At 40.3% G+C, this 27,981-nt stretch overlaps 4 protein-coding genes across 5 annotated transcripts in view; all 4 read right to left on the minus strand.

Moving 5' to 3' along the window:
- LOC127353878 (uncharacterized) overlaps window positions 1-5,704 on the minus strand; it is a 28,510-nt gene extending 22,806 nt beyond the window's left edge. Inside the window, exons 1-6 of the mRNA XM_051383466.1 lie at window positions 5,547-5,704; window positions 4,960-5,158; window positions 3,985-4,143; window positions 2,981-3,034; window positions 2,410-2,781; window positions 110-288 (exon numbers count right to left, since the gene is read on the minus strand). Of these exons, the coding sequence (XP_051239426.1) occupies window positions 110-288; window positions 2,410-2,781; window positions 2,981-3,034; window positions 3,985-4,143; window positions 4,960-5,143 (948 nt within the window). The 5' untranslated portion in view covers window positions 5,144-5,158; window positions 5,547-5,704. The remainder of the gene's footprint in view (window positions 1-109; window positions 289-2,409; window positions 2,782-2,980; window positions 3,035-3,984; window positions 4,144-4,959; window positions 5,159-5,546) is intronic.
- Window positions 5,705-6,254: 550 nt separating this feature from the next.
- LOC127352494 (mannose-binding protein C-like) lies at window positions 6,255-23,777 on the minus strand (the record flags this gene model as incomplete). Its single annotated transcript, XM_051380975.1, has 3 exons — window positions 6,255-6,715; window positions 7,202-7,267; window positions 23,705-23,777. Coding segments are annotated over 3 exons (522 nt in total), but the record flags the coding sequence as incomplete, so codon positions are not given.
- LOC127352456 (uncharacterized) lies at window positions 13,123-18,799 on the minus strand. 2 transcript variants are annotated; one of them, XM_051380867.1, is made up of 13 exons: window positions 18,762-18,799; window positions 18,210-18,299; window positions 17,520-17,912; window positions 17,331-17,432; window positions 16,820-17,052; window positions 16,535-16,713; window positions 16,004-16,053; window positions 15,506-15,793; window positions 15,013-15,130; window positions 14,829-14,920; window positions 14,343-14,466; window positions 13,843-14,019; window positions 13,123-13,727 (listed from the first exon to the last, which is right to left on the minus strand). In XM_051380867.1, exons 1-7 carry the CDS (start codon window positions 18,796-18,798, stop codon window positions 16,050-16,052), a joined length of 1,038 nt encoding a protein of 345 aa, XP_051236827.1. In that variant the 5' UTR covers window position 18,799; the 3' UTR covers window positions 13,123-13,727; window positions 13,843-14,019; window positions 14,343-14,466; window positions 14,829-14,920; window positions 15,013-15,130; window positions 15,506-15,793; window positions 16,004-16,049. The 2 variants fall into 2 exon arrangements, with proteins under 2 accessions (XP_051236827.1, XP_051236826.1); XM_051380866.1 differs by lacking the exon at window positions 16,004-16,053.
- On the minus strand, window positions 23,508-27,931 carry LOC127352448 (E3 ubiquitin-protein ligase TRIM21-like). Its single transcript, XM_051380827.1, has 2 exons — window positions 27,777-27,931; window positions 23,508-26,852 (listed from the first exon to the last, which is right to left on the minus strand). The coding sequence occupies exon 2, from the start codon at window positions 26,843-26,845 to the stop codon at window positions 25,226-25,228; it is 1,620 nt and encodes a 539-aa protein (XP_051236787.1). The 5' UTR covers window positions 26,846-26,852; window positions 27,777-27,931; the 3' UTR covers window positions 23,508-25,225.
- Between the last annotated feature and the right edge of the window lie 50 nt (window positions 27,932-27,981).

Below are 27,981 nucleotides of genomic sequence, written 5' to 3' on the forward strand. Positions count from 1 at the left end.
TAATGCATTTCATAGCACTAAACAGACATTATGCTGTTGTTAAGTTATTCAAAGGGTCTTAATGACACTAAGCCTAGTATAAAATAGTGATAAGCAGAGAAGTACTCACTGTGTGAACTTGGAGTGGTTTGCTGGTGGTGCTGCTTCTTGAGTCCTTCCAAAGAGAAATGACTGAGAGACGAGGGAGAACTCTTGTATGAAGGATTCGGTCCACAGTAAACAACAGATGCAAAATGATAACAACTATCTTGTGAGTGTTTAAATAAACATTCTCCGATCTGTTTTTATTTTAAATATTTATTCATTCAAGAGTTTGCCAAATATGTTCTTTTAGTATTTTCAATTGACACCAATAAGCCCTCAACACTGAGAGCACTGCCAGTGAATAACACTGAATACAAGCAAGAAAAATGGGCAGCGTGAAGATCTGAGCCACTTGGACAAGGGCCACATTGTGATGGACGACTGGGTCAGAGCATCTGCAGCTCTTGTGGGGTGTTCCCAGTCTGCAGAGGTCGGTACCTTTTAAAAGTGGTCCAAGGAAGGAAAAGAACAGGAGACAGGGTCATGGCTCATTGATGCAGGTGGGGAGTGAAGGCTGGCCCGTTCTGCCGATCCAACAGATGAGCCACTGTAGCTCAAACTGCTGAAACAGTTAATGCTGGTTCTGATAGAAAGGGGTCAGAACACACAGTGCAGAGCAGTCTGTTGGTCTGAGACAGACGTAGTGGAGTATAATGTACAATCTTAGTGGTGGAAAAGTAAAACAAACTAGGCAAACAAAAATCCTCTGGCAAAGTATGATTGTAATTTATTGTCCAGCGGTCAGTTTAGTGTCTGTCAGTTTTGGCTGATGCCCAGGATGATGCAACAGGAGTCTGACTGCAGTTCACTAACAACGGTTTAATGAAACTTACATAGAGAACCTTTAAACTAGAGTGAAAGAATGAATTCAGACTCATTCTATGCAGTTTGCTTTATTTTCATGCTTTCAAAACACCACTTTTGAAATGTTCATCAGTCCCTCCAGGAAGTTGCAATCGTAACAATTAACACAAATTCAACCAATCCCTGTGAATCCTGAGCGACCATATTATTTTGTCCAATCACCACAACTTTTCCCAGAGGTTGACCGATCATTGGAGTTTCCTTCGTGTTTCACCAATCATTGCTAAGCAATATGTCACCAAACTAGTAGAGATTTTATTCTCACTGGAACATGTTGCCATCGATTTTTAATGAATGATGCATTTCATTGCAAAAAATAGAAAATATGAAAATGAAAATATAGAAACATTACATTGCATACATCGTCATGTATTTAATTTTGATAATTTTTTGGCAGCAAATCAGGAAAAAATTTAAATTGTACAGTGGCCCTGAAAGCCAAGTGAGCATTTTAATAATAACTAACACTGACTGTGTTATAACTCAGTTGTTAGGTTGTGTGTATACATTTTTAAAAAAATGATCAAGGCATCATCTCTTGAACAGATGCCATCCATATACACTTACTTCCTGTATCATTCCCTTAATTATGACACTTACCAAACTCTAACTTAGCAAAGGCTCTGGGGTCAGTGCAACTGGAACCAGTGGCATCTGGAGCAAACAGATAAAACTGATGTATACACATTAATATATTGAGAGCGGTAGATACAGGTCAGAGGTCTGTACTGTAGATAAGCTGGATAAGTCTCAGTTTGACACTAATTGTCTTTCCATTTAAAAATTCCAAAGTTACAGAGGTCGGCACTATAGATACAGGGCATAGGTCAGTGCTGTAGATAAGGTGGATAATGTATAATGAATATTATATTCAATTTCTGCCAATACATCATCCTAGTTGTCAGACACTGGACCTTCAAAGTCAGAACTCTACAATTAAATTAAGAATTTTCACTTTTGGGGATTGAAAAAAAAATTAAACTCAAAATTCACATACATTGTTCACATGTGACCCTAATCCTCTTCCGTAGGATACAAGAACTCTCTATAGCTGACAAATGATGCAGTTCATTGCAAAAAAATGCCTGAAAATATAGCAACATTACATTGCATTTCTCTAGAAATTGAATTCTGATCTGGTTAAATGTTTTCATAGAGGAGTATGTCAAAGCAAGAGTAATAATGACATGATACAGATGAAATTCATGTTTTTTAAGAGATTAAGATGTATCACAAGGATAGTGGAGGGTAACAGACTAATACATTTAAGAGCAAATATACCTTAGAGCAATGGTTAGCCTCGCTATCTCCATGAAAATGAGGATAAGGTTAATATTTTTCAATTCACTGATTCAACAAATTATGATTCACTCTTTTTCACTCAGCTACGTCAATACCAAACTGAAACACTTCTTCTAAGATCAGGTATTGCAGGTGATACAAGAACTCTCTATAACTGACAAATAATGTAAGCATTCAGGAAGCACTCGTGTGTCACTCGCCAGACGCCATTTTCTGACAGCATGGTGCAGCCTGTAGCCTCAATGGATTTGTCTGGCTGCCCTTCTCCCCATTTGGTGAAGGTCAGAGGTCGGTTATTCATATCTGCCTCAAAGTTCCCCTCTGCTTTTTTATTATTGACGTTGATCCAGGCTTCTTTGTAAACGTCCCCAAAGAACTGAGTCAGTGCAATGTTCTCCTTCTCGTTCTGGGGCAAAGCCAGATCTAAACCTTGTTGGGAGCAGAACTCGACGGCCCTGGAGAATGAGTCTCTCTCCTTGTAGGACACAAAGTATTTCTGACCAACTCTTCGGACAAAGTCGTAGTTTATAGCTGCAAAAGAAAACAGCAAGCAGCGAATCAGGAATCAATGAGTTATGAGCACATTTGTGTTCATAAAGTAGAAATTAAATTGTACAGTGGCCCTAAAAGCCAAGTGAGCCTTTTAATAATAACTAACACTCATTGTGTTATAACTCAGTTGTGAGGTTGTGTGTATAAATTTGATAAATCCCTTAATTATAACACTTACCCAACTCTAACTTAGCAAAGGCTCTGGGGTCTGTGCAACTGGAACCAGTGGCATCTGGAGCAAACAGATTAAACAGATTAATCTTTGCAACAGATGAATCTCACATCTGTTTACACAGTTACAAATGTGCACCTTCTACAAATCAGATGCTTACAGTGCCTTCAGTGCAGTGCAAATGTACCACATTATACCATAACATGTGTGTGTAGTGAGTATTCAGTCCACCAGAGGCTGCCATTGACACAGTATGGGAGAATTCACAACAATAAGCAGGGCCTTATGTGAATATCGATGTAAATTGAGAATATACTTATCAATAATGAAAGTAACATTGGCTGCAGCTTCAGTGGTGCTGTTTTAAAATGCATTGTGTTGAGAGATTTAGGATCAGTATTTAACACAGAGTGAAATCAACAGCTCTCTGATTCAGCCTCATTGAGATTCATGTACTGATACATACAGTTCATCTTTTTGTGCCAGTCTTTTGTACAGAGGTGGGAAACTTAAGTTCTTCACGTATCTGTACTTTACATTAGGATTTATTTTTCGGACAACTCTTTACTTTTACTCCCTACATTTTTACACAGATATCTGTACTTTCTGCTGCAGAATGCATTTGTCATTATCACAAATGATGACGTAACACAACAAAACCAATAAATAAGACTCAACAAGACAAAACAGACAAGAGAGGGAGACTCCACCCTGTCTTTAGTTTCAGTTAACTTAGCACAGAAACAGCTGAACAGAAATGTCCTTCAAGGAAACCGAAAGAGTATTTTTTACTTTTATACTTTGAGTACATTTCAGAGCCTCAACTTTTTCACTTATACTTGAGCAAAGAATCAGTACTTCTACTATTAACAGAGTCTTTTAAAGTATTTGTACTTAAGAATGTGAGTACTTTTGCCAGCTCTGCCTTTATTTAACAACTAGTGTGTCCATGTCTGCTAACATTTCCCTCTGCAGGATAATAAAGAAATAAACACAAAATCCATAATGACCTTGTCTGCACATCATGTTGGATCCGGGTTCTCCAGGTCGTCCGGGTTCTCCAGGTCGTCCGGGTTCTCCAGGTTGTCCAGGTTCTCCAGGTCGTCCGGGTTGTCCGGGTTCTCCAGGTCTTCCTGCTATGCCAGGAAATCCTGATGATCCCTGATCCCCTGAAGAGTGGGGTAATAGATGTTAAACAATTAAAGGTTGACAGCATGGAGCAGGTTGTGTCCTGGATGTTTCTCTGCCTTAACAAGACAACACAAGTTAGCCTGCCTCGTAACTTAATAAAGTGATGGAGTGGTGGCTGGGATTGTACCTTTTCAAGTGAAGGAAAAGATTTGTAGTGTTTCCCGTCTTGGTTGGAGCTGACCGACAACATGTTTTGCAGACCGTCTGAATCTGCACTTTGTCACCTCTGAGATATCAAAACCACTTTGGTAGAATGGACATTGTGTTACCTTTTTCCTTGTCTTTGGAGGATGACGCAAGTTCACCTTCAGAACTTTAGCACAAGGAGATCTTTGTGGGTTTGTGTTCTGCTTCTTCAACAGCTGTTTGCAGCTGTTTTCATCATACTGTGGCTCTTTTGTTGCACTTATAATATACAAAATAGACCCCTTGCCATAGTGCAAACAGGAAGCGACACAGAGAGGCAAAAGATGCTTTCTTGTACCGCTGTTCTGCTTTTTTTACCTTCTTTTCAGAGGACATCAATGTTCACTTTCACTTTCTTCACTGTAGCTCAAACAATGCTTTTTATTAAGATCCTGTATCGAGATTGTTTTATCGCCCAGTCCTGGAAGAAACAATCTGGAAGGGTACATGGGAGAATCTAAGGGAGGTTGGAGGCAGATTTTAGGATTGTAGCTACAAAGAAACTCCTCTCGTTCAACAGGGAGCTGCCAGAGTTCAGTCAAAAGACGGTTGAAGTTTGATCTGAAATGACATTGTTGGGAAAATAACTGTGGTGGATTAACACCCACCTTTTTGACCTGGGATTCCGGGCATTCCGCTTTCCCCAGCTGGTCCAGGTACCCCAGGGAAGCCAGGATAACCTCTGTCACCTTTGGGACCAGAAGGACCAGGAGGACCAGGAGGACCATGAAGCTGACTGTTGCCAATTGGAGCCATCAGGCAGAGGATGCAGGATAAAAGAAACAGCCTCATCTTCTCAGTGCAGAACTGAAATAGGAAATACATTAAAGAATTTTCCTTTATAGAGCTCCATCAGAAATATTTTCATCATCATTTACAACCATTAAATCAAAGTGTATAAAATAAGGTCAGACATGTTCTTTACTAACAGAGACTATGATCTTAATGTCTCCAATAGTTCCCACCTCGTTAAAAATGAATGATATTTTCCATGCACACATAGTTATGGATGTCAGATTTGCAGATATTCCAAACAACTGTTCAACATACAGAAGATTTAGTGGCTACATTTATTTGTTATACTTTTGATAAATTTCATAGCACTAAACAGACACTATACTGTTGTAAAGACATTCAAAAGGTCTTAATGACACTAAAACTAGTATTAAACAGTAATAAGGGGAGATGTACTCACTGTGTGAACTTGAAGTGGTTTGCTGGTTGTGCTGCTTCTTGAGTCCTTCCAAAGAAAAATCAGAGATGAGGCACGTACGAAGGAGTCCAAAACCCTCCCTCTTCTTTAACCAATAATAGCAGAGTGTAGTGACAACAACAGTCCTGTTTAAACTAAACCAAACAATCTGTTTCTATTTAAATCTTTATTTATCAGCCAAGATCGACACCCTCACACACACACACACACACACTCCCACATGCAGAAAGATACGTTGCTATCATATGACTGTGTGTAATTGTTATAGACTTGTGATGGCTATACCTGTGTGATCTTTGTTACCAAAAAACTACTTTTGGAGTGCACTGGTTTCTTTAGGCTGATTTAGCCTAGCTTGTAGCTGGTAGCTAGTTTTAGCAGTCCGGATTGTTCTGATGATGAAGGATGGTTGTGAGACTTGGTGGCATTTATGAACAGGAACTTTATTTAACTTTATCGTAAGACCTTAAGACCTTTACACAATGGGAGCGTTTTTGGACATGTAATGTTTGACAGATTGAATCACATTTTACAGAACAGACGGCAGTGTATACAGATATATATACTATAATATATATATATATATTATGTGTGTGTATATATACACACTAATATATTGTAATGATTAAAATAAAAAGATTTATTTTAAAAATTAAACTACAAATTTTCACTTTAAACTTTTTTGGGGATTTTTAAAATTTAAACTCAGAACTCACATACATTGTTCACATGTGGCCCTAATCCTCTTCTGTAGGGTACAAGAACTCTCTATAACTGACAAATAATGTAAGCATTCAGGAAGCACTCGTGTGTCACTCGCCAGACGCCATTTTCTGACAGCATGGTGCAGCCTGTAGCCTCAATGGATTTGTCTGGCTGCCCTTCTCCCCATTTGGTGAAGGTCAGAGGTCGGTTATTCATATCTGCCTCAAAGTTCCCCTCTGTTTTTTTATTATTGACGTTGATCCAGGCTTCTTTGTTAACGTCCCCAAAGAACTGAGTCAGTGCAATGTTCTCCTCCTCGTTCTGGGGCAAAGCCAGATCTAAACCTTGTTGGGAGCAGAACTCGACGGCCCTGGAGAACGAGTGTCTCTCCTTGTAGGACACAAAGTATTTCTGACCAACTCTTCGGACAAAGTCATAGTTTATAGCTGCAAAAAGAAAACAGCAAGCAGCAAATTAGGAATCAATCAGCACATATAAACATTTGTTTCCAATAAACTGTAAACTGTATCACCGTCCTGGCATCGACATGCAGCATCAGACACTCTGACCTCCTCACCGAGGTGAAATACAGGCCTGTGTCTACTGAACCATACTGTAGCTACATTTTACCCACTTCAACTTCCAAATCCGATGTTTAATAAAGAAACAAAACTGAAATATTTATGATTCTTTACATGTTTGTGGATTGCCCATTACAAATAAAGCAGTGTATACTGTAAATAAAAAAAGTTTTTCCTTCATCTAAATGAGATTAATGGAGTCCAGTACAGCAGCATTTAACTGAAAATATTTAGTTAATCCTTTCTCAAACATCCTACGCACACAGAAGAATAAGGTATACATATATTTCTCCATCCACATGTGCTCACTTCCTTTAATACTCCCTTTTAGTCTTTGAATAGGATACTTACCAAGCTCTAACTTAGCAAAGCTCTTCTTTAAGTGTTCAGTCTCCCGGATAGCAGAATCAAGGAGATCTGGATTAAGGAGAGTAAATTCAGTTACCAAAGTTGCAATAAACTGGACCTCACAGAAGAAAGGCTAATCTTTTCCTTTCCTTCACAGTAACATTCACCTTACAACATAATGCAAACCAGAGCTGAAATACTGAATCTATTAATAATTACCTTTTTGTTCAGGATGTTTCACAAAGATATGAATTCAACTCTATGGTCATTGGAGATAGTTAGTGCTATTAGTTCATTAACTGAGTTCTTGTAAAGACTGTTCATTTTAAATTATTTTAGAACAAATTTGGGGGAAATGTCTTTAAAATGATGCACATGACATCTAGTCTATCATTGAGTATTGGGTTTCAATGTATCACTAAACATCATGTCTTTGGAGAAGAGCTAGATCAAGCAGATGCACAATATATCTGATACTGTCACACAGTGAGGTAGCTGAATCAAAACATGTGTCTCAACAAACTTAAAAACCTTTTTTTGTGTCCAACACTTGTGTATGTCAGTCCCAACTTCCCACTATAACAACAGAAAATTATTGTCTGCATGCTGAATTCTAATCACCTCATCCACAAATCATAACTGGTCCCGGTCTTCCAGCTGATCCCATAGATCCTCTCTCCCCATTGAATAAGCGTAATCCTGATAAAATCATCCCATAGATAGGGGCCAGTAGGGGCCTACTCTACCTACTAGTAGGTGCAGGAGGCAGTTATCACCCATTCATCTGGCTGATCCAATACTATTCAAGCCCAGTAGGTACAGAAGGTGTGTTATCGAGCAGAGCAGTCACGTGACTGTCAGATTTCTGTCTGCATTTTCTTTTATTTTCAGTGGAAAAACAACATTTTAAGATATTTTTGGCATTAGAGTTCGTTGTGATCACATTTCTAGCAGGAAATGTGTACATTATTTCCATAATCTCTGTTGAATGAATGCCTCTGATGTTTCGTTTTTTCAGGCTTCTGTGGTGTCTGTTCTGTTTATGGTTGCTATGCAGTTGCTATGGGCGTCTTATCGCTGAAACACGTGAATATTGTTTTAATAATTGCATCAGAGCTGTAATGTTATTGGTGTTATTTTATGTAACTGCTCAATGATGATCTTAAAAATAAAAAACGTACATTTCAGAGTTTGCTCGTAATTGAATTTTAAATCCGGAACCTTTGTGTTTGGCTGAGCGGAGGACCGGCTGATATAAGACCGTGGCACTGTCAAGTTTACCCACTGACTGAATTAAAAAAATAAATATGCAACGTACGGTTACACTTTCAAAATCAAGCCAGAAGAGAAACGTTTCATGTTTATTATCTATTATATACTTAAAACAGAACCTCTGCTAATATTTGTCCACAGACAACAGACAAATTCTACCAGCTAGAAACTGTAAACTGAGAGTTTTATATAACCCAAACGGCCAATAATCTAATATTCTGTATAGATGAATGCATATTTTATTCATCAAATCACAGGATTTTATAAGCACAATCATGAATGCGTTTCATTTTTATTCCTCTGCGTTTGTTGTAGATTTCTTCTTAAAATCATTCTTGAAAAAATATTCAAATATACAAACCATTGGACAACAGAGCGGTTTGGTTTACTTTAGCCACGGCCAGTGTCGTTAAATATAATTAAATATGAAATATGAGCATGTTAAATATGAATATTTAATGTCACTTGTCTTGATGTCTCTTTCCCAGCAGAAATACACTATCGCGAGATTTGACAGTGCTGAATTGTCTATGGTGCTGAATTGTTGGTTTCATCAAATATGATCTCTAACAACTGAACTAAAACTTAAATCACCTTTTGAATTCATCTCTGGTACAACACAATCTGCTTCCATCCATCTACATGACGTTCACAACACCTGAATGAAGTTTGGAGATCAGGGGAAAGGAGACCACGCCCATTTGGGAAAGGTGAAGTGTGTAACGCTTCATATAATTGGTTTATAATTGGCGCAGATTATATTGCGTTTTTTTCTGTCATAGAATTTTTTTGTGGACGATAAGACAACTCCAGAAATACGTGTCTAATGTTGTATTCAGGTTTAATTAACATGGCACATCACGGACAGTAACAACACTGTTCATACATGAACAAATATTCATGGACATATTTATTAGTCTTCTTCACTCAAACACTGGCAGAGAGAGAACAACATTCAACATACAGGTGTCTTAAAGACACACAAACAAAAACATTAAATGGAGCCTATAAAGTTGCTGGCAGGCTCCCAGGTGTCTTCCCAAGTTTTGCCACTGAAAAAAAAGAAGGAATGCAAACAAGTGTAAGATCATTGCATATACCACAATATTAGTTTATATCAATGGGGTATCATAGAACAACAAATGACTTAGGATCGGTTTTTCAGAAGCCTGCTACTAACCAGTATGGAAGTAAGTACATATATATTTATAAAGCATACTGTAAAAAAAAGCTAACAGCTTTAAAATCAGCTAATGTGGGTCAAAGTTCTGAGCTCTTACCATGAGGAACAAGGCAGCCAGCTCACTTTTACCTCTTCTCTTCCTGCACACACACACACACACACACACACACACACACACACACACACACACACACACACACACAGAAACATTCCAGCAACCACTGTTAAATGAACTGCTATTTCACTCAGTCAGTTACATCTTACCTCCTTTAGTTGTTTCTTTTATTTCATTGAAGTGAAATATGTTTTGCTTCTAACATTTTCGGCAGCCTAAAATTAAGCAAAAAAAAGAAAAGAAGAAAGAAGGAGAAGAAATTTAGAAACAGACTTTGACATCCCCCAGGTGAATACAGAATTCACAGGGGTCAGCACAACCGAAGCAATGGCTGAGCTTCACCCTGGGTTTGAACCACCTTCTTGATCATGATATCTCACCTATTTACTGTTCTTTGATTGTTATTGTGGACCTGGTACACCTTGGTCAAGGTTCCGAGCTAGCTGATCTGATACTAAAAGGTGGTGTGACATTACTGCCAACCACTGATTAGTCACACCACAGTTGACGTCCTGCATAAAGCCTAGATTTTTAAAAAGCCAAACTATCATTAATAGTTAAGTTTTTTTTATTCACTTAAAAATGGCAGCCCACAACACCATGCTGTGGTCAACTGACAAAGTCCAGACTTGTCCAGAACATAGCTTCATATCCTCTGTTATGAGTAGCGTAGCTTTTTATGTGCGTAGTGTGTTGTCAGTGTGGCAGTAAATGTACAGTGTAGCTTAGAGTCTGTCAATAAAGAAAGGCTGCAGCTTCTCAAGACCAAAGTAAAGCTTGTTTCCCAACTTCATTGCTCTGACAATCACCTCTGCCTACATTGAGGGGGTCCCATCCAAAGTTCTATCTACAGTGGAAAAGGAAGTCGAGGACCCAAAAGTGAATAGAGTAGAGTTGAGCTGTACAATGCTGATGCATAGAGGAAGAGAAAAAGTGTCTTTTGTCTCATATGTGTCCACTTTAGTTTTTGTTTTATCTCGTGAATAATTTCTCTTCTACCTGTAGATGAGGACAAGTTAGTGAGTAATCCTTTATGTTTTTTATTGTTACTGATAATAACAGGCATTAGGGGGAAACTGTTGCACTGGTCAGGGAGAGAGCAGGTCTGGGAGAGCAGGAGGTGGATGACTTTAGACACATTACTTAAAATATGGCAGAAGGTGATTAATGCTAACACTCACTTTCAGTCATGGTTTTTTGAGAGGGAGATGCTGAGGCGGTGCTTGGAGGCCGGACAGGGACGAGGGTTAGGGTGTAAGTCTCCTCCTCATAGTCCATTTGGGGATGAGAAGTAGATGGGAGAAAGGTGGAAGAGTCTGGAGGATGAGGAGGAGAAGAGGGTTGGGAGGGAGAGGTGGTAGACTGTGGAGTTGGAGATGGGCTGGGAGCTTCTGGCAATTGCATCCTTTGAGAATCTGAAAAAATATAAATATAAATATTACTCACAATGACAGCACATCCCAAAGCATAAATCATAAAAACAGATGTTTGCCTTACTTTTAATAATGTACTCATATGCCCTGCTCATCTTTTCTAAAAAGGGTTTTACAGGCCCGTCCCCTCCAGGGCACATGTAGGTGATCATTTCAGCATTTACTGTGTTCACCCTCTTCTTCTTCTTCCTGATGAACAAAATTGGGTTGTAGCCAAAGGCAGCAAGCTTGCTCACCTGAAATATACACAATAAATTACACAAAATGTTAACATGGCATTATTATGTTACAATTTTTTCACTTTATTTGAATGTTATGTGTGCACCAGTGTTTGCTAATGTCTATAATCTTTTTCAAGGGTTTCTTGAGAGTTTTCTAATGAACTGTAGGTGTGTGTACATATAACATTCTTTCAGACAGAAAAGTGTGGACAGGGTTCTGTGGAGCGCTGGGATGAAGCACTTGTGCATTGAGAGAAACAAATCTATGTTAACAGAGAGTTCACTGTCTCTGTTATTATAGTTTCTGTCTGAAATATCATAAAGCTCAGGAGACAGACATGGCCAAAACAAGTTTTCCCTCCATTTCTTTTTAGTTTAGTTCTTCGGAGGTGCAAACACATGCATTGCACCCTCAGTTTAATATTTTGCACTTTCAGTTCAAATTGCATATTAATGCCAAGCATAAGGTGGTCTGGCACATGGACTGCGTGGGCATCTTCATGCTCACCAGCAGCTCAATCAGCAAAAGAGTTGGAAGAAGATTAATAAAGGTCAGCGGGTGTGGTGATTAATAAATACTCTCCCAGCTTGTCACATCACTGGTCTCATAGCTCTGAAACAACTGAGCTAATCAGTTAAACATGATAGCAACAGCTCAACAAATAGAAATCTTTCCTCTGGAAATGTCTGGATGATTGAGAGAGTCACAACATGAACACACCTCACCACCAATCTGCAGCCAATGACAAATAAAGTATGATTTTCCCAAAAATAGTTAATCTAATAATAGAATTAGAAATATAAAGGAGAGAAACGGATTGATTATATGATTATTTCGGACAAAGACTGTTTTATTTGAAATTCTAATGTATCCCACCTCATACATGGTCACATAGTTTAGTAATTAATGATATACAACTGTGTTTGCACTGCACTGGTCACAGTATTTAGCCATGATTCCTCTGAGGACTGGAGTTTGAGGGTATGGGTGTCCTTCTGACTCGTAAAGCAAACTGTTGTTGAAAATGACTGACACCCTGTTTAACTTACTGCTGTCTACAACTTTATTCGTCTGTGTTCAGCATAATCTGTTTATCTGGGACCCAACTCTGGATCATCATACACTGCTCGACTTTAATAGCTGTTGGCAGCTTGCACTGTAACTACTAGGGTACCACCACTAATTTGAGATGCACCTGAAGTCATTTGGTTCTGGAACCGGGCCTAGCTCTCTCCTCATTGGTGAAAAATGTGCTATTGATCAGAAAAAAATGTTATTTGGACCACAAGCCCATATGTCAATAATGAGCCAACTCATTTTGAATCTTTAGCTATATTTAAGGTTAGGGGTGGCTCATATAATATATAAATATAAGTACAAATTTGAGATACTTTTTCTTTATTAAAGTCTTTTCTTTACATGTTACATACATGTTTTGACGTTGGCTAGTTCATCTGATATACAGTATATCACTATGAAATGTGATTTGCTAAATCATTCAACCTGTGTAAAGTTGGATGTTATACTATATAATTGCATTAAAACTGTTCATGTTATTGAAAACTTGATGCTGAAAATCCCATGTCACTTCCTCTGAATCTCTCCTCTTGCCATATACTGAATTCATGTACTCTGAAAGCATGTGGGAATTGCTCAGATAAAATAAGTCTAACCTAAAACAGTAGTAACATCCAAGGACTCAATCAGAAATGTAGCTTTATTGTGCCTTTGTTTAATTAAACATTAAAGAACAATTATTAATCAAACAGTAAAGATCAACTGGAAAGAAAATCCCTGAAAAGATGCAGAACTGAACATGAATCAAAGATAAGAAGTAAAGGACAGTGGTTTGTGTTGTAAAGATGTAAGACAACATTAACCAGGAACTTCCCACAACCCAGTAGAAAAATCAAACCTTATATAAGTGATGAAACATTTCAAAACCAAATGCAGAAATAACAACAACCTAATACAAAAACTACAACTGTCATCTCCAACTTAATCCTGACAATGAGCACATACGTTAGTCACTTTTAAAGCCACAGGATGTGTGTGACCATGTGTCGCACACGGTGCACTGTGATCACGAGCACCACATCTTCCTGTTTTACATTGCATCTGACTCTGAATCTTCACAGCTAATGTCAAACTCATCTGAACTGTCCATTGTGTCCATTATGTCATCTGCTGATGACAGCACATGCAGGTAGTGTTTTCTTGTATGCTGCTGCAGCTCTCTCATTTCCCACTGCCGTCTGAGGATGAGGCAGGTGTGACCCTTTGTTGCTTTCTCTGTGAGATGTCCTTAAGAAGGGATAAAATATGTCACTCTCCAGGTAAATAACAAGTCTTTCACAATTTAAACATAACTTTGTAAAACATTCGAAATTAAAAAAATTAAGTACAAGGCCGCATTTACTTTGCATGGCGTCTTCACTCTGATGCTGAGACAACTCGGACAAGACCCTGGCAAGGGCTTTGAGAGACTCCCAGTGCTGCTTCATTTCTTTCACAAGGATCTTCTTCTCCTCTTGAAGCCTTTGAACACCCATGACCCTATCGAAGACTTCTTTCTTTGTGCTGAAATCAGCAGAGCCTGTAATACATCAATATGAAAAGTTCAGACCACTGCATATAGCATGTAGCTTCAGAGATCATTTCTGTCATACATATGCACACTTGGTCAGAATGCAAATATGTCCACTGGAACACCTAAATGTAAGAATACTAATGATGAAATGTGTATTCACATACACAGTATACTTTACTGATTATACTGAATATTTTACTTGTGATCAGAGTATTTTTACAGTGTAGTATCAGTATTTTTTACTTTGTAAATAGACTTTATGCTTTTAAGTAAAGGATATGATACTTCTTCCACCACTAAAGAATACGCACAGTACATGAAATGCATACTACTCTGTGTAATTTGCCAATGCCAGGGATGTTCTGTGTTTTCTGTGTGTACTCCGATACCATGGCCTTCAAAGTGGTCTTCTGTTGCCTTATTTTTCTGCGAATTCTATGTCGGCCTTTGTTTCTGAAAACCAAAGAAAAAAAATAAACCCACATTACATCTTTTAAATACACTAAGTCCATGATCTTGTTTAAGTTACAGCTGTAACAACAGAATGACAATGCATTTGCCAAACAGATGGATCATAATAGATGAACGCAAATCAATTTGTTTATCCCCAATCGGGATATTGAGAGCTTTAGATGTCTAAAATGACAAAAGTATTACCATAAGCTAAAAGTCAGTACAACATACACAGTGTACAAATGCAACTCAAATCATGCAAATGTTGTAACTATCATGTATCACAAGCCTATGTGCACAAAACTGTATGTGTGTTTCATTGACCTACACTGTGCCATTGCAGCAATATTGTTTCTATTTACCTTATGGTGTCCCTGGGAAAGTCCAGGAGCCAGGTTTGGACATTTCTGCTGGTTCCATCTTACGGCCAGGAGTGTCAGCATGTCATTGTGTCCTGCAAGTACACAGAGATGAGTTCTGTAAAGATTCACTTGTAGTAACATAAATGTCTTTTATTCTGTATACAGAGGTACAATTATATAGCACCTGCTTTTGACATATGCTTTGTGGTGACTGATATCCTGGAGAGGAAAGCATTACATTGCTCTACTTCCTCCCCTAGTGTTTTACCAGCACCTTCTTGGTTTGTGCCACTCCATTTCACCTGGAGAGAGGGACCCAAACAGAAACATCAAGGGAATTTAGTACAGCAGAGACCTCAAGCAATGCCCAACAGTCACTTTTATTTCAATTAAAGCCTAATCAAAAATCTAACTGTCACCCTTCCACCAAGTTATGTGTACATTAGTGGTAAACCTCATGAGTAATCTTGCTTACAAACAAACATACACAGACAGGTGCAAAATAATATCCTTAACAAAAGTAGATGTGTCAGTTAAAGGCTGTTCACATCAACAACAATAACTATAACAATACAAATGTTAAATAATCTGTTAAGTGATAGTTAAACATTACACATCTATATGCATCATTTATAGGATTGCAAGTCATTTGATAAAATGTACTGAATTATACTAACCTCACATTTGAAGTCATGCGCTTTAGCATGTACAACCGACAGGAAGGACCTCGAGCTCAGGACAGTTGGTGCTTATTCTTTGCAGGTATGACCAATATTTGCCAGCAGCTGCTGCAAAAACATAGGGTATGCAAATATTTCACCCCTAAACATATTAAGGGCAGCCAGCAAGACACCATGCCTGCACACTGCCAGCTCCAGTCCCTCCTCATCCACCTTACTGCTTGATCTTTGGGAGGTCTCTCTGGCAGCTGACCCCTCCCCACCACAATTGCTCCTTCCAGTGACCTACATTGTAGAAAATCATAATTGACAAATAATCTCATCAACAGTCATTACAGGGAACAATTATAAATTTCTCTTAGGGGACAGGGAACAGATAAGTGTTAGCAGATTAACAACAATTAGGTATACAGGTAGATATCACAATACATGGGAGTACTGACAGACTATGAATTATAATGTTATATTGAGATAGAAATTGAAGTCTGCTATTACATGTTTATTTTTGCTGTGGATGTGATCCACAAATCTGGTCACATCGTCATCTAAAAAAACAACAAGAAATAAAAAGGCTTCAATGTTTAAAAGGATAGTTGAGTACTCTGAAGTGGGATGGTATAAGGTACTTATTCATAGTAAGTGTGTTACCTACAGTACACAGTGTTCAGACAGCCCGTTTCCTTGGCACTACATTGTCTCAACTGTAGAACTTGCATATTTCTACATCTAACCCCAACTACAATACTGGATATTGGGTTTTTTTCAGGTGGGCCTTTTATATGTGGCTAAAACACATTTTTCTGCTTCTCCACAATACATGCAGGGGATGGGTGGCGGTGACCATTGTCTGCTGTAGGTAACAGACTGACCATGGATAAGTACCTCATACAACCCCACTTCAAAACACCTTAATACACCTTAACACCTTATCTTTTTAACATGTCATACATCGAAAGGTTACTTGTTGTATAAAACATAACTATCTATTTTGCCATTTAAACAGTGTGGGTGTACATTATTGTATACCTTGCAGTACTTTTGAAGCGGTAATGCTTGCGGTTTCCATCCACCGAGACAGAAAGCATTGCTGGGGTACAGGCAGGACAGATGAATTTCTCCTCCTTGCAGGTGGAGTCAACCTCATATTGTACAGCAGCCCATTCAAAAAACCTTTTTTGGAAGCTGTCTGATGAGATCTTCCCAGTCTATGTAAAAAAGAAAAAGCACAAAACATTTTTTTAAACAAAGACCTTTCCATTTCAAGACGCAAACATATTCATGATCTTGCAGAATGAAAAAAGAAATACTTACACGGCCAAAGCGAGCAGTCCGCTTCTCAAGCATTCTTAGATATGCCTGAAAAGACATCCCGGGTGATTCCATCTTCATGTCTTCAAACGTATAAAACAGGTCCGTCTCATAAATTGTTACAAAATGAAGGGTGGCAGGCCAGTATCCAGTTTTTATCAGGTCATCAAGTCCTGCAGTCCAAGTTGCCTGGCATCCCTCGCAGGTCAGCTCAGGCATGTTGAGATCATACCGTCCTACAAGTTAATATTTACATTTACAACCAAGGTTGGAATGTTATGTAGCATGTGCCTTATACTGTATATCCAAGTGGTTCAGTAAGGCCTGCTGACTGGATGGGCACTATCATGAATAAGTCATTTGTAAATGGCATGAATAAATAAGTGACATTCCCCCCCAAAAGGTTTGCAACCATAATGAGCTCATTTTTTGAGACATTAAGTTGTTGGGAGTTGTTGAATAGAAATACATAGTTTTGTTGAAACTGGACGAAGGAAATCTTTTGCATGATTACCATTTATTGTGACCAAAGCAACTGCCTTCCCTTGGATCACCCTGAGTGCTTCTGGGGGACACCTACAGATGCAGACATACATCTCAATAGGCAAAAATCGCACTGAAAGACATTACACATAGGTTACACTAATTCATAATTACTGACACAGACAGAAACTAGCTCAGAAAAAAGCAATGTGTAACTTACCACAGTTTGTAAGTGCCTTTTCAACAACACAGTTGGTTGGAGGCAATGGCTGAAAGAAGCCAGCACACATGGCATCCCTGTTATGGAGGACTGAGGCCTTGCTGTGTCTGCTGATGTCACATTCAGCGCAGAAGAAGGGACGTGGAAGGCAATCTCTGCATCTAATAGCTGCGCAGTTGTTCCCACATTGGCTGCAGCCATTTGTTGCCACGCTCTCCTTGGCCAGCATGCTATTAAGAAGATATGGTCTCTTTTCCCTCCATCTCTCAGAAAAGAGAGCATTGCGAATGCTCCAATCCAGAGAAGCCAGAGGAGCTCTTTGGTCTGCTGATGCTTCACTAAGCTCTTCATCAGAGCAGCTCAGGGAGGGTTGCAGATCTTGCAAAAGACATTCTATTGCAATTGTAAAAGAAATACATGGAGTAGTTAGAAGGGGCCCAAGGTTGTTTTTGTATCATATGCACACATGCAAAAAACATGGACTTCATTGTTACATAGATAAGAAGAAAATATTGTTATATGACAGATATAACATATATAACAATGTGAATGGTGCTTGGCAATTGCATATCAACAGGGAGAAACGTTGTCATAAAGCTTGTTTTGGAGACTTTGTTTTGTTCAATAGCTCATTTTGCAGTTACTAGGTACAAGACATTATACACAGAACATATCTAATGAAACACATACCAGCAGAATATATGTGTGAAGCAGTCTCTGGAGCAAAGGTCCCCTCTACATGAGGGTGTGAGGTGAGACCGGTCTTACAACGGCGTTCAGCTGTAATGCAGAAAAAACAAACACCTCTTAAAGCAGCATATATTTGTCTAACACTTACATTTGTTTTAAAAATACCTGTATGCGATCTACATTTATACTATACAGTACAGTTTTCCTATTTCATTTTTTTGGGGGGGGGCGTGGGTCTTCTTTTGGAAAAGAGGCTCCAAGACCACCTACATAAAAAATGTCAAGTAATTCATGTTAGCCAAATCATGCTTACAGCAAAAAGTATTTCTTTATTTTTCAGGATCTGAGATCTATCAGAGATGACACATTGATCTGACCTGGTGTTATTTAGCTTAAAACTTTGATAAATAACATTTTGGTGTACTTTACATATTTATGGGCAACTGATGGTACTGTAGTCCATTGACAGTGTTGCATGTTATCCCTGCCACTGGCCTACACTGACATTCAGGACTGAAACCATTTTAAATATCTAGAATATAAAATACTAACCATGTCTGGATTGCTTCCACGTGACTCCTGGCCTCATGGAAAGCCCTTCAGTGGTGGTTCAGGAGCTGCTGCTGCCCCTGTCTGAACCCCTGTCTGAACCCCTATCTGAACCCCTGTCTGAACCCCTGTCTGAACCCCTATCTGAACCCCTGTCTGAACCCCTATCTGAACCTCTGTCTGAACCCCCTCAAGGAAATGTGGCGTTCTTCTTGCGAAGTCATCCCCACACACAGACACACTCACAATCTCTTGTTGCTAACTTGACAAATTCTAATGCCAAAAATATCTTAAAATGTTGTTTTTCCACTGAAAATAAAAGAAAATGCAGCCATTTTGAATTTTTCCACAAAAAATCTGACATTCACGTGACTGCTCTGCTCGATAACACACCTTCTGTACCTACTGGGCTTGAATAGTATTGGATCAGCCAGATGAATGGGTGATAACTGCCTCCTGCACCTACTAGTAGGTGGAGTAGGCCCCTACTGGCCCATATCTGTGGGATGATTTTATCAGGATAACACTTATTCAATGGTATGACAACAGTCAAATTGGGTGCCTTAAGAGCAGAAAAAAAATAATTATATGAGAGGTTTTAAAAAAACTGAAGCGGCACCAAAAAATGTTAAACTTAAAATGTTGGATGGATGAGAAACACGGAGACTTTATTAATCTAATTAATTCATTAATATACAAAGCAAAGGTTTTGCCTGAGGATGGCACTGGAGGAAAAGTCTTTTTTCAATTCAAAGGGGTTTTTGAATGTCAGCCTTCCAAACTATTTGGCCTGAAGGTGACAGTAGACGACAAGTAAGACAATGACCAAAATATACTGCACAGCAGTGCAGAATATTCAGCCTTCTTGGAGACCCTGAATGAAGTCCTGTATAAGGCTCCAGTAGGGGACTCCATCGTTCTCCTGGGACACTTCAACGCACATGTGGGCAATGATGGAGATACTTGGAGGGGCGTGATTGGGAGGAACGGCCTCCCCGATTTAAACCAGAGTGGTGTTTTGTTGCTGGACTTCTGTTCTAGTCATGGATTGACCATAACGAACACCATGTTCGTACATAGGGATGCTCATGAGTGTAAGTGGTACCAGAGCACCCTAGGCCAAAGGTCTATGATCGATTTTGTGATCGTATCATCAGACCTGAGGCCGCATGTATTGGACACTCGGGTAAAGAGAGGGGCGGAGCTGTCAACTGATCACCATCTGGTGGTGAGTTGGGTTAGGTGGCGGGGGAAGCCACTGGACAGACCTGGTAAACCCAAACGTGTAGTATGGGTGAACTGGGAACGTCTGGAGGAGGCCCCTGTCCAAGAGACCTTCAACTCCCACCTCCGGCGGAGCTTCTCCTACATTCCTGTGGAGGCGGGGGACATCGAACCGGAGTGGTTGATGTTCAAAGCTTCTATTGCTGAAGCTGCGGCTGTGAGCTGTGGTCTTAAGGTCTTGGGTGCCTCAAGGGGCAGTAACCCTCGAACACGGTGGTGGACACCGGTGGTCAGGGAAGCCGTCTGACTGAAGTCGGAGGCCTTCCGGGATATGTTATCCTGGGGGACTCCCGAGGCTGTTGCAGGGTACCGGCAGGCCCGAAGGACTGCAGCCGCAGTTGTGAGGGAAGCAAAACAGTGGGTGTGGGAGGAGTTTGGAGAAGTCAGGGAAAAGGACTTGCAGACGGCACCCAGGCGCTTCTGGAAAACCTTCCGACACCTCAGGAGGGGGAAGCAGGGTACCATTCAAGCTGTGTACAGCGGGGATGGGACACTGCTGACCTCAACTGAGGAGGTAATTGGGCGATGAAAGGAACACTTTGGGGAACTCCTGAACCCGACTAGACCAACAAACCCGCCCTCTGTGATAGAGGCAGGGCTGGAGTGTGATAGGGGATCTACATCAATTTCCCTGCGGGAAGTCACTGAGGTAGTAAAACGACTCCACAGTGGCAAAGCCCCGGGGGATTGATGAGATTCGTCCAGAAGGGGCTGTCTTGGTTGACACGCCTTTTCAACATCACGTGGAAGGCAGGGACAGCGCCGAAGGAGTGGAGGACTGGGGTGGTGGTTCCCCTATTTAAAAAGGGGGACCAGAGGGTGTGTGTAAATTACAGAGGCATCACACTACTCAGCCTCCCTGGCAAAGTTTACTCTAAGGTGCTGGAAAGGAGGGTCCGGACAATTGTCGAACCTCTGATTGAAGAAGAACAGTGCGGGTTCCGTTCTGGTCGTGGAACAACAGACCAACTATTTACTCTCTCAGGTGTCCTGGAAGGGGCCTGGGAGTATGCCCATCCGGTCTACAGGTACTACTCGGAAAATTAGAATATCGTGTAAAAGTTATTTTATTCAGGCAATTCAACATAAAAGGTGAAACCAATACATTCTATAGACTCATTACATGCAAAGTGAGATATCTCAAGCATTTCTTTGTTGTAATTTTGCTGATTATGATTTACAGCTTATTAAAACCTCAAAACCAAAAACTCAGAAAATTAGAATACTGTGAAAAGCTTCATTATTGTAGGCTCAAAGTGTCACACACTAATCAGGTAAGTAATCCAAAACACCTGCAAAAGGGTCCTGAGCCTTTAAAAAGTCTGTTTGGTGTGTCTTGTTCGGTTTAGAAGAATTCACAATCATGGGGAAGACTGCTGATCTCACAGTTGTGCAGAAAACCATCATTGATTCCCTGCACAAGGTGGGTAAGACACAAAAAGTCATAGCAAAAGAAGCTGGGTGTTCTCAGAGTGCTGTCTCAAAGCACATTAATGGACAGTTAAGTGGAAGGCAGAAGTGTGGAAGAAAACGGTGTACAAGCCAGAGGGATGACCGCAGCCTGGAGAAGATGGTCAGGAAAGGGCCATTCAAAAGTGTGGGGGAACTTCATAAGGAGTGGACTCAGGCTGGAGTTGCTGCTTCAAGAGAAATGTCGAATTCCTGTTGTCAAGCCGCTCCTCACGAGCAAGCAACGCCAGAGGCGCCTTAGCTGGGCTAGAGAGAAGAAAGACTGGACTGTTGGCCAGTGGTCCAAAGTCCTCTTTTCTGATGAGAGCAAGTTTTGCATCTCATTTGGCAACAAAGGTCCCAGAGTCTGGAGGAAGACCGGAGAGGCACAAAATGGAAGATGCATGAAGTCCAGTGTTAAGTTTCCCCAGTCTGTGATGACTTGGGGATCCATGTCAGCTGCTGGTGTTGGTCCTCTGTGCTTTATCAAGTCCAGCATAAACGCAGCTGTCTACCAGGACATTTTAGAGCACTTCATGCTTGCTTCAGTGGACCAGCTTTATGGGGATGCGGACTTCATCTTCCAGCAGGACTTGGCACCTGCCCACACTGCCAAAAGTACAAAATCCTGGTTCAACAACCATGGGATTACGGTGCTTGACTGGCCCGCAAACTCACCTGACCTGAACCCCATAGAAAATCTGTGGGGCATTGCCAAGAGAAAGCTGAACGGGAAGAGACCAAACAATAAAGAAGAGCTCAAGGCCACGATTGAAGCATGTTGGTCTTCCATAACACCTGAGATATGCCACAAGATGGTAGCATCCATGCCACGCTGGATTAAGGCAGTCATTCGTGCAAAAGGGGCCCCAACCAAGTACTAAGTACAGATGCAAGATTTTACATTCAGAGGCCTGACATTTTTGTATTTAAAATCCTTTTTTTTTTGTTATTGATTCCAAGCAGTATTCTAATTTTCTAAGTTTTTGAATTGGAGGTTTTCTGAAGCTGCAAGTCCTAATCAGCAAAATCAAAACAAATAAAATCTTGAAATATATTGATTTGCATACTATTTGTCTATATAATATGTAAATTTCACCTTTAAAGTTGAGTTACAGAAATACATGCACTTTTTCAGGATATTCTAATTTTCCAAGTAGTACCTGTACATGTGCTTTGTGGATTTGGAGAAAACATATGACCAGGTTCCCCAGGATATCCTGTGGGAAGTGCTGCGGGAGTATGGGGTTAGGGGGCCACTTCTCAGGGCCATCCAAGCCCTGTATTTCCAAAGCGAGAGTTGTGACCGGATTCTTGGTCGTAAGTCGGACTCGTTTCTCGTAAGTCGGACACGTGGATTGTCTACTCCGGCTAGGGAGTGAGTCCTTACCCCAAGTGAAGGAGTTCAAGTACCTCGGGATTTTGTACACGAGTGAGGGTAGAATGGAGCAGGAGACTGGCCGGAGAATCGGGGCAGCAGGGGCGGTATTGCGGCCCCTGTATCGCACTGATGTCACGAAAAGAGAGTTAAGCCGAAAGGCGAAACTCTCCATCTACCGGTCGATCTTTGTTCCTACCCTCACCTATGGTCATGAGAGATTGGTCGTGACCGAAAGAACGAGATCCCGGGTACAAGCAGCCGAAATGGGTTTCCTCAGAAGGGTGGCCAGCGTCTCCCTTAGGGATAGGGTGAGAAGCTTGGACATCCGCGAGGGACTTGGAGTAGAGCCGCTTCTCCTTTGCGTCGAAAGGAGCCAGCTTAGATGGTTCGGGCATCTGATGAGGATGCCTCCAGGCCGCCTCCCGAAGGAGGTGTTCCTGGCACGTCCAGCGGGGAGGAGGCCACGGGTCAGACCGAGGACCAGGTGGAGAGATTATATCTCAACACTGGCCTGGGAACGCCTCGGGATCCCCCAGTCAGAGTTGGCCGACGTGGCCAGGGAAAGCTCATTGTAACATTTAATAATAAAACTTTCTACCCAAGTAGAAAGTAAAGTTACTCAGAATTCAATTCAATTCAATTCAATTCAATTTTATTTGTATAGCGCCAATTCATAACAAAAGTTATCTCAGGACACTTTTCAAGAAAGAGAGAGAGAGAGAGAGAGAGAGACAGACAGACAGACAGACAGACAGACAAGTGCACAGCAACAACAGAATGTGTCAGTGATGTTAATCTAGCACCAGTTAGTCATAAACAGAAAGAAACTCACAGTAGGAACAGGGAGAGATCTGGATGTGCTGCTTCTTTGCTGCTTCCAAACAAAAGTGCTGAAGAAAATATTTCAGTCAGATATGTGAGAGATCCCGTCCAGAGGAAATGAAAAGCAGATGAAACAATTGTTTTGGGATATGACACAGAAAGGAGAACCAGAGCCTCCCTCTGCTTCAGGATGTAGAGCTTATTGACAAAACTACTGTTAATAGTTTCCAAATAACTCAAAAAATTCAGTCTTTCTGAGCATCTGAATAGACTGAAAGTGCGATAAGAAAGCAACTTTAGAACAGAGAACCTGTGTGGGTTCATACCACTGGGTGTTAAACTGCCAGTGAATTAGTAATGAACAAGAGCTCACTTTAGAAGAGGGGACATATTCTGAGTAAGAGACTTAATTCAGAGTTATTTTGACACAGTTAACACTTGTAGATTTGTGTCCATATTTATTAATGAGTATTCTTGTGGTACTTCTACATTGTAAGGCCCATACTGAGCAAAGCATATTAAAATTCTAATTTATCTACAACAACATCTTAATTTACTATCAGTAATCAGCAATTAGGAGGCAAAACTCTTAGTTACTGGTTTTGTATGGTAATGCAGAATAAGGCATTAATAAGCGCTTTATAATGACCAATAAAGAGTAAATATACTAATAATATTTATGCTAATAAGCAACTTGTTAATGGTGATATGTGTACCTTTGAATATATAGTTACCAAGAGTTGAGAAACATTATTCTGATTCAACCACAGCAGCAGATTAATGAGCTTTTCTGTGATTCTAAAAAGTAGTACAATACTTTAAAGCTTTAGAGCTGATTTTAGAATGAAATTCAGTTTGTTATGAACTCCACTAGAGGGCGTCCTCAGATGTCACTTATTCTCTACAAACTAGTAGCACTGGTTTAGTGTTCATATCAGCTGCTCCAACACAAACCTTCAATAACACTACATTATCTTACACTACCAACTATCTCAGAGGTGATGGGCTATTGGAGCTCATCAGCTGATGCTGTTTTTAATCACATGATTTGGTGCTCATTAGAAACACCATCAGCTGTTTTTCAGCTTTGATATTAATCAAAAAGAAATTTAGACAGAATAAAAACTTTGTTAGGTTTATTTAAAAAGAAATAGTGAGAAGTTTTTATTCATAAAAGGGCTCTTTTTATAATTAATAAGTAATTTGTGCCAATATGCAACTTATATATACAAAGATCAGACAATAAAAAGGTTTGAATTTGGCACCCAAACAATTAAAGAACAGGAAATGCTTCTTATTCCTGAATACCATTGTTTTCTAATATTTTAACATCTTGAAAGCAGGTAATGCAGTTATTAAACTAAATTAGACTACTATATATAATAATAATAATAATAATAATAATAATAATAATAATAATAATATCAATCAGTGTAGTAAAGCTGGGTACTATACACCATAGATCACCAATAAATATATATTTATTACATTAAATGGTCTGAATCTTTCTGTAGAAAATCAAATGTTTGTTCTACTCAGTGTGATTGACAGGTGAGATGATCAGTGGGGCAGAGTTTTTACCACCATTATAAGAACCAGGACCAATTTGTGGGTAGAGTTTCTCAGTGAAGGAGCAGCCAGTAAAGGAGTAGATAAGAGCTGCAGCATCAACGTCATAAAAGGAGACCAGACCCTCCTCATAATCCACAAACACCCCCACCTTCTCAGGCTGAGACTTCAGAGAGAGACTGACTGAAGGGCTAGCAAGAGCTTCGTACTCATTTTCATTCCTCAACCATATCGTCCAGTAACCATTCTGAGGGCTTGTTTGGATCATTCCCTTCCTGTTGATCGACTCTCTGGCCACTCCTAAAATCCAGCCAGTCTTCCCTTTAACCTGAACCTCGTAATAAAGTTTTCCTGAAGAGAAACTCTGCTTTGCTAAGAGACGGACACAATAATCAAATCTCTCTGGATTGTCTGGGAGATTCTTCCTTACACGACCATTTTTAACTTGTTTTCCATCATCAGACAGGCTGAGAGCAGGATGAGCTGTATCAGGATCTAGTGTCACATCCACTGCATACTGCTGGACCCTCTTCAGCTCGATTTCAGTCAGCTTCTTCATCTGTTTACTGAGCGTCTCCTCCAGCTGATTCACAGCTCTCCTCGCAGTCCCCTCATATGAAGGTGGACGGCTGCTGACTTCCGTCCAGTCTTTGGTGGTTGGAGCAGCGTTCAGGGACAACAAGCTTTGGAGGAGGTGGAGGTGGTCTTCAGACTGTAAGAGCTGGTCCACCTCAGAGCTTCTCTTCTTCAGCTCAGAGATTTCCTGTTCCAGCTCTTTGATGAAGCCTTCAGCCTGTTTCTCTGTCTTTCTCTGCTTCTCTTTGATCGTGTCGATGAGTTCAGCCTGGCTTCTCTCAACATACTCCTTCAGAGCGGTAAAGACCTGAACACCATCTGCTATCTCTCTGTCTGCACCTTCCTTACTGAGCTCCACTGAGCGTTTGATCTCCTGAATCTTCAGTCGTCTCTTGTGGATCATCTGCTGAATTTCAATCTTCTTTCCTTCATATTCTTCTTTCAGAGGAACAACATCATGGTTTTTGTGGTCTGAAACAGTGCAGAGCACACAGACACACATCTGGTCAGTCTTACAGAACAGCTCCAGCAGTTTATCGTGCTTCGTACACGTCATGCCTTCCAGGTTCTCCACAGGGTTGATCAGCTGATGTCTTTGCAGACGTGAAGCTGTCAGATGAGGCTCCAGGTGAGTCTCACAGTAGGAGGCCAGACACACCAGGCAGGACTTCAGGGCCTTCAGTTTGGTTCCAGTGCAGACATCACAGGGAACTTCTCCTGGTTTGGAAACTTGTTGCTCTGAGCTGCTGCTGCTGGCTTTCTGTTGAGCTGACTGTCTGAACTGAGCAACCATCTCAGAGATTAAAGTATTGACCTGCAGCTCAGTTCTGTTAAAAACCTTGTTACAGTTGGGACACTGACACTGGACATTAATATTCCAGTGTTCAGTGATGCAGGTTTTACAGAAGTTGTGTCCACATGGTATGGTGACTGGATCAGTGAACACATCCAGACAGATGGAGCACAGAAACTGATCTTCAGTCAGCAGACAGCTGGCAGCAGACATATCTACACTGTGAGGATAAAATGTGTAAATAACAAAAGTGTAATTAGATTTATTTTCATTTTTTGTTCAATAAAACCAAACTATGAATGGTGGAACTCAAGGAGAATCATGTTGAGTTCTGTTGTTATGTTGAAACTGAGACAGCTCATTACACAGTCAGGTCCTGGACTATGCTGCAAGTGAAGGAGAGCTCAGATGTTCAGTTCAGTGGTGGCATTTCCAAAATATTAACTTTGGCTGCCTGAAGAAAAACAACCTTTTCTCTACATATTAATCAAAAATATGATTACAATTTTGAATAAATCTAATTATTCATACATTAGCAAACATTCTACACATGTTTATGGGAAACAAACAGGAGACATTGATGTAAATGTGGTCAAACTCACACTTAAATGTTGCAACCTGCAGTGATTTTGATTGATTTATTATTTTAATGAACACAAACCAAAACTCCACATCCACTATTTGTTTATTATCTATCTACTTATCTCATCAAACATGACTAAATAAAATACTGATAAACAAATCTGATGTCTTAAGCACTGCAGTGATACCTCAGGTAAATATTGGCCCTGGCTACGGCCCTGAGTGGAACTTCCTGTCTGAGTGGAGCTCAGGTTTTGTGTTAATACCGGTTGTTGAAACACAGTAAATATTATCAGCTGTACTGCCTCCCAGAGACAGACAGCAGGAAGCTAGAAGCTGTAAAACGTCAGTTTTATTCCTTTATAAGCAATAACAGAGGTTGTCAGATGATCACATACTGTACTCTGTACTTTGGATCTAAAGGACAGCTAATAGGCCAGTTAGCTTTTAGCAGGACTAGTTTCTGTGGTGTGTTTTCATTGTTTGGTTGGATTTAGCTCCTTCCTTCTATCTGTATGTGCTATAACAGACTGTAACAAGCTCTGTAGGGCAGTGGACTCACCAGAGGTTGGCAGAGATTCTGCTGTTTAGTTGAGAAAAACCTGATGGATTCAGTTGAATTTGTCTTCAGAGACAAACAGAGAGACTTGTCTCCACTGCAGCTCTGCTGTCTTCAGACAAACTTTCACTTTCATTTCCAGGAAATGTGTCACTGAAGTTAACCACGCCCCTTCATTTGCATATGACCTCATCATAAAAACAGCTGG

The sequence above is a fragment of the Dicentrarchus labrax genome, unplaced genomic scaffold, assembly GCF_905237075.1.
Source record: "Dicentrarchus labrax unplaced genomic scaffold, dlabrax2021, whole genome shotgun sequence".
In the NCBI taxonomy this organism is placed as follows: Eukaryota; Metazoa; Chordata; class Actinopteri; family Moronidae; genus Dicentrarchus; species Dicentrarchus labrax.

What these genes read in the sequence shown, in the direction of transcription:
- LOC127352456 (XM_051380866.1), bottom strand. Translation starts at nt 18,798, where the DNA reads ATGAGGCCAGGAGTCACGTGGAAGCAATCCAGACATG. An exon ending in TGCTTTGGTCACAATAAATG is followed by an intron (nt 17,053 to 17,330) that starts GTAATCATGCAA and finishes ATTAACTTGTAG; the next exon opens with GACGGTATGATCTCAACATG. An exon ending in CGCTTCAAAAGTACTGCAAG is followed by an intron (nt 15,794 to 16,534) that starts GTATACAATAAT and finishes TCTACAATGTAG; the next exon opens with GTCACTGGAAGGAGCAATTG.
- LOC127352448 (XM_051380827.1), bottom strand. Translation starts at nt 26,845, where the DNA reads ATGTCTGCTGCCAGCTGTCTGCTGACTGAAGATCAGTTTCTGTGCTCC.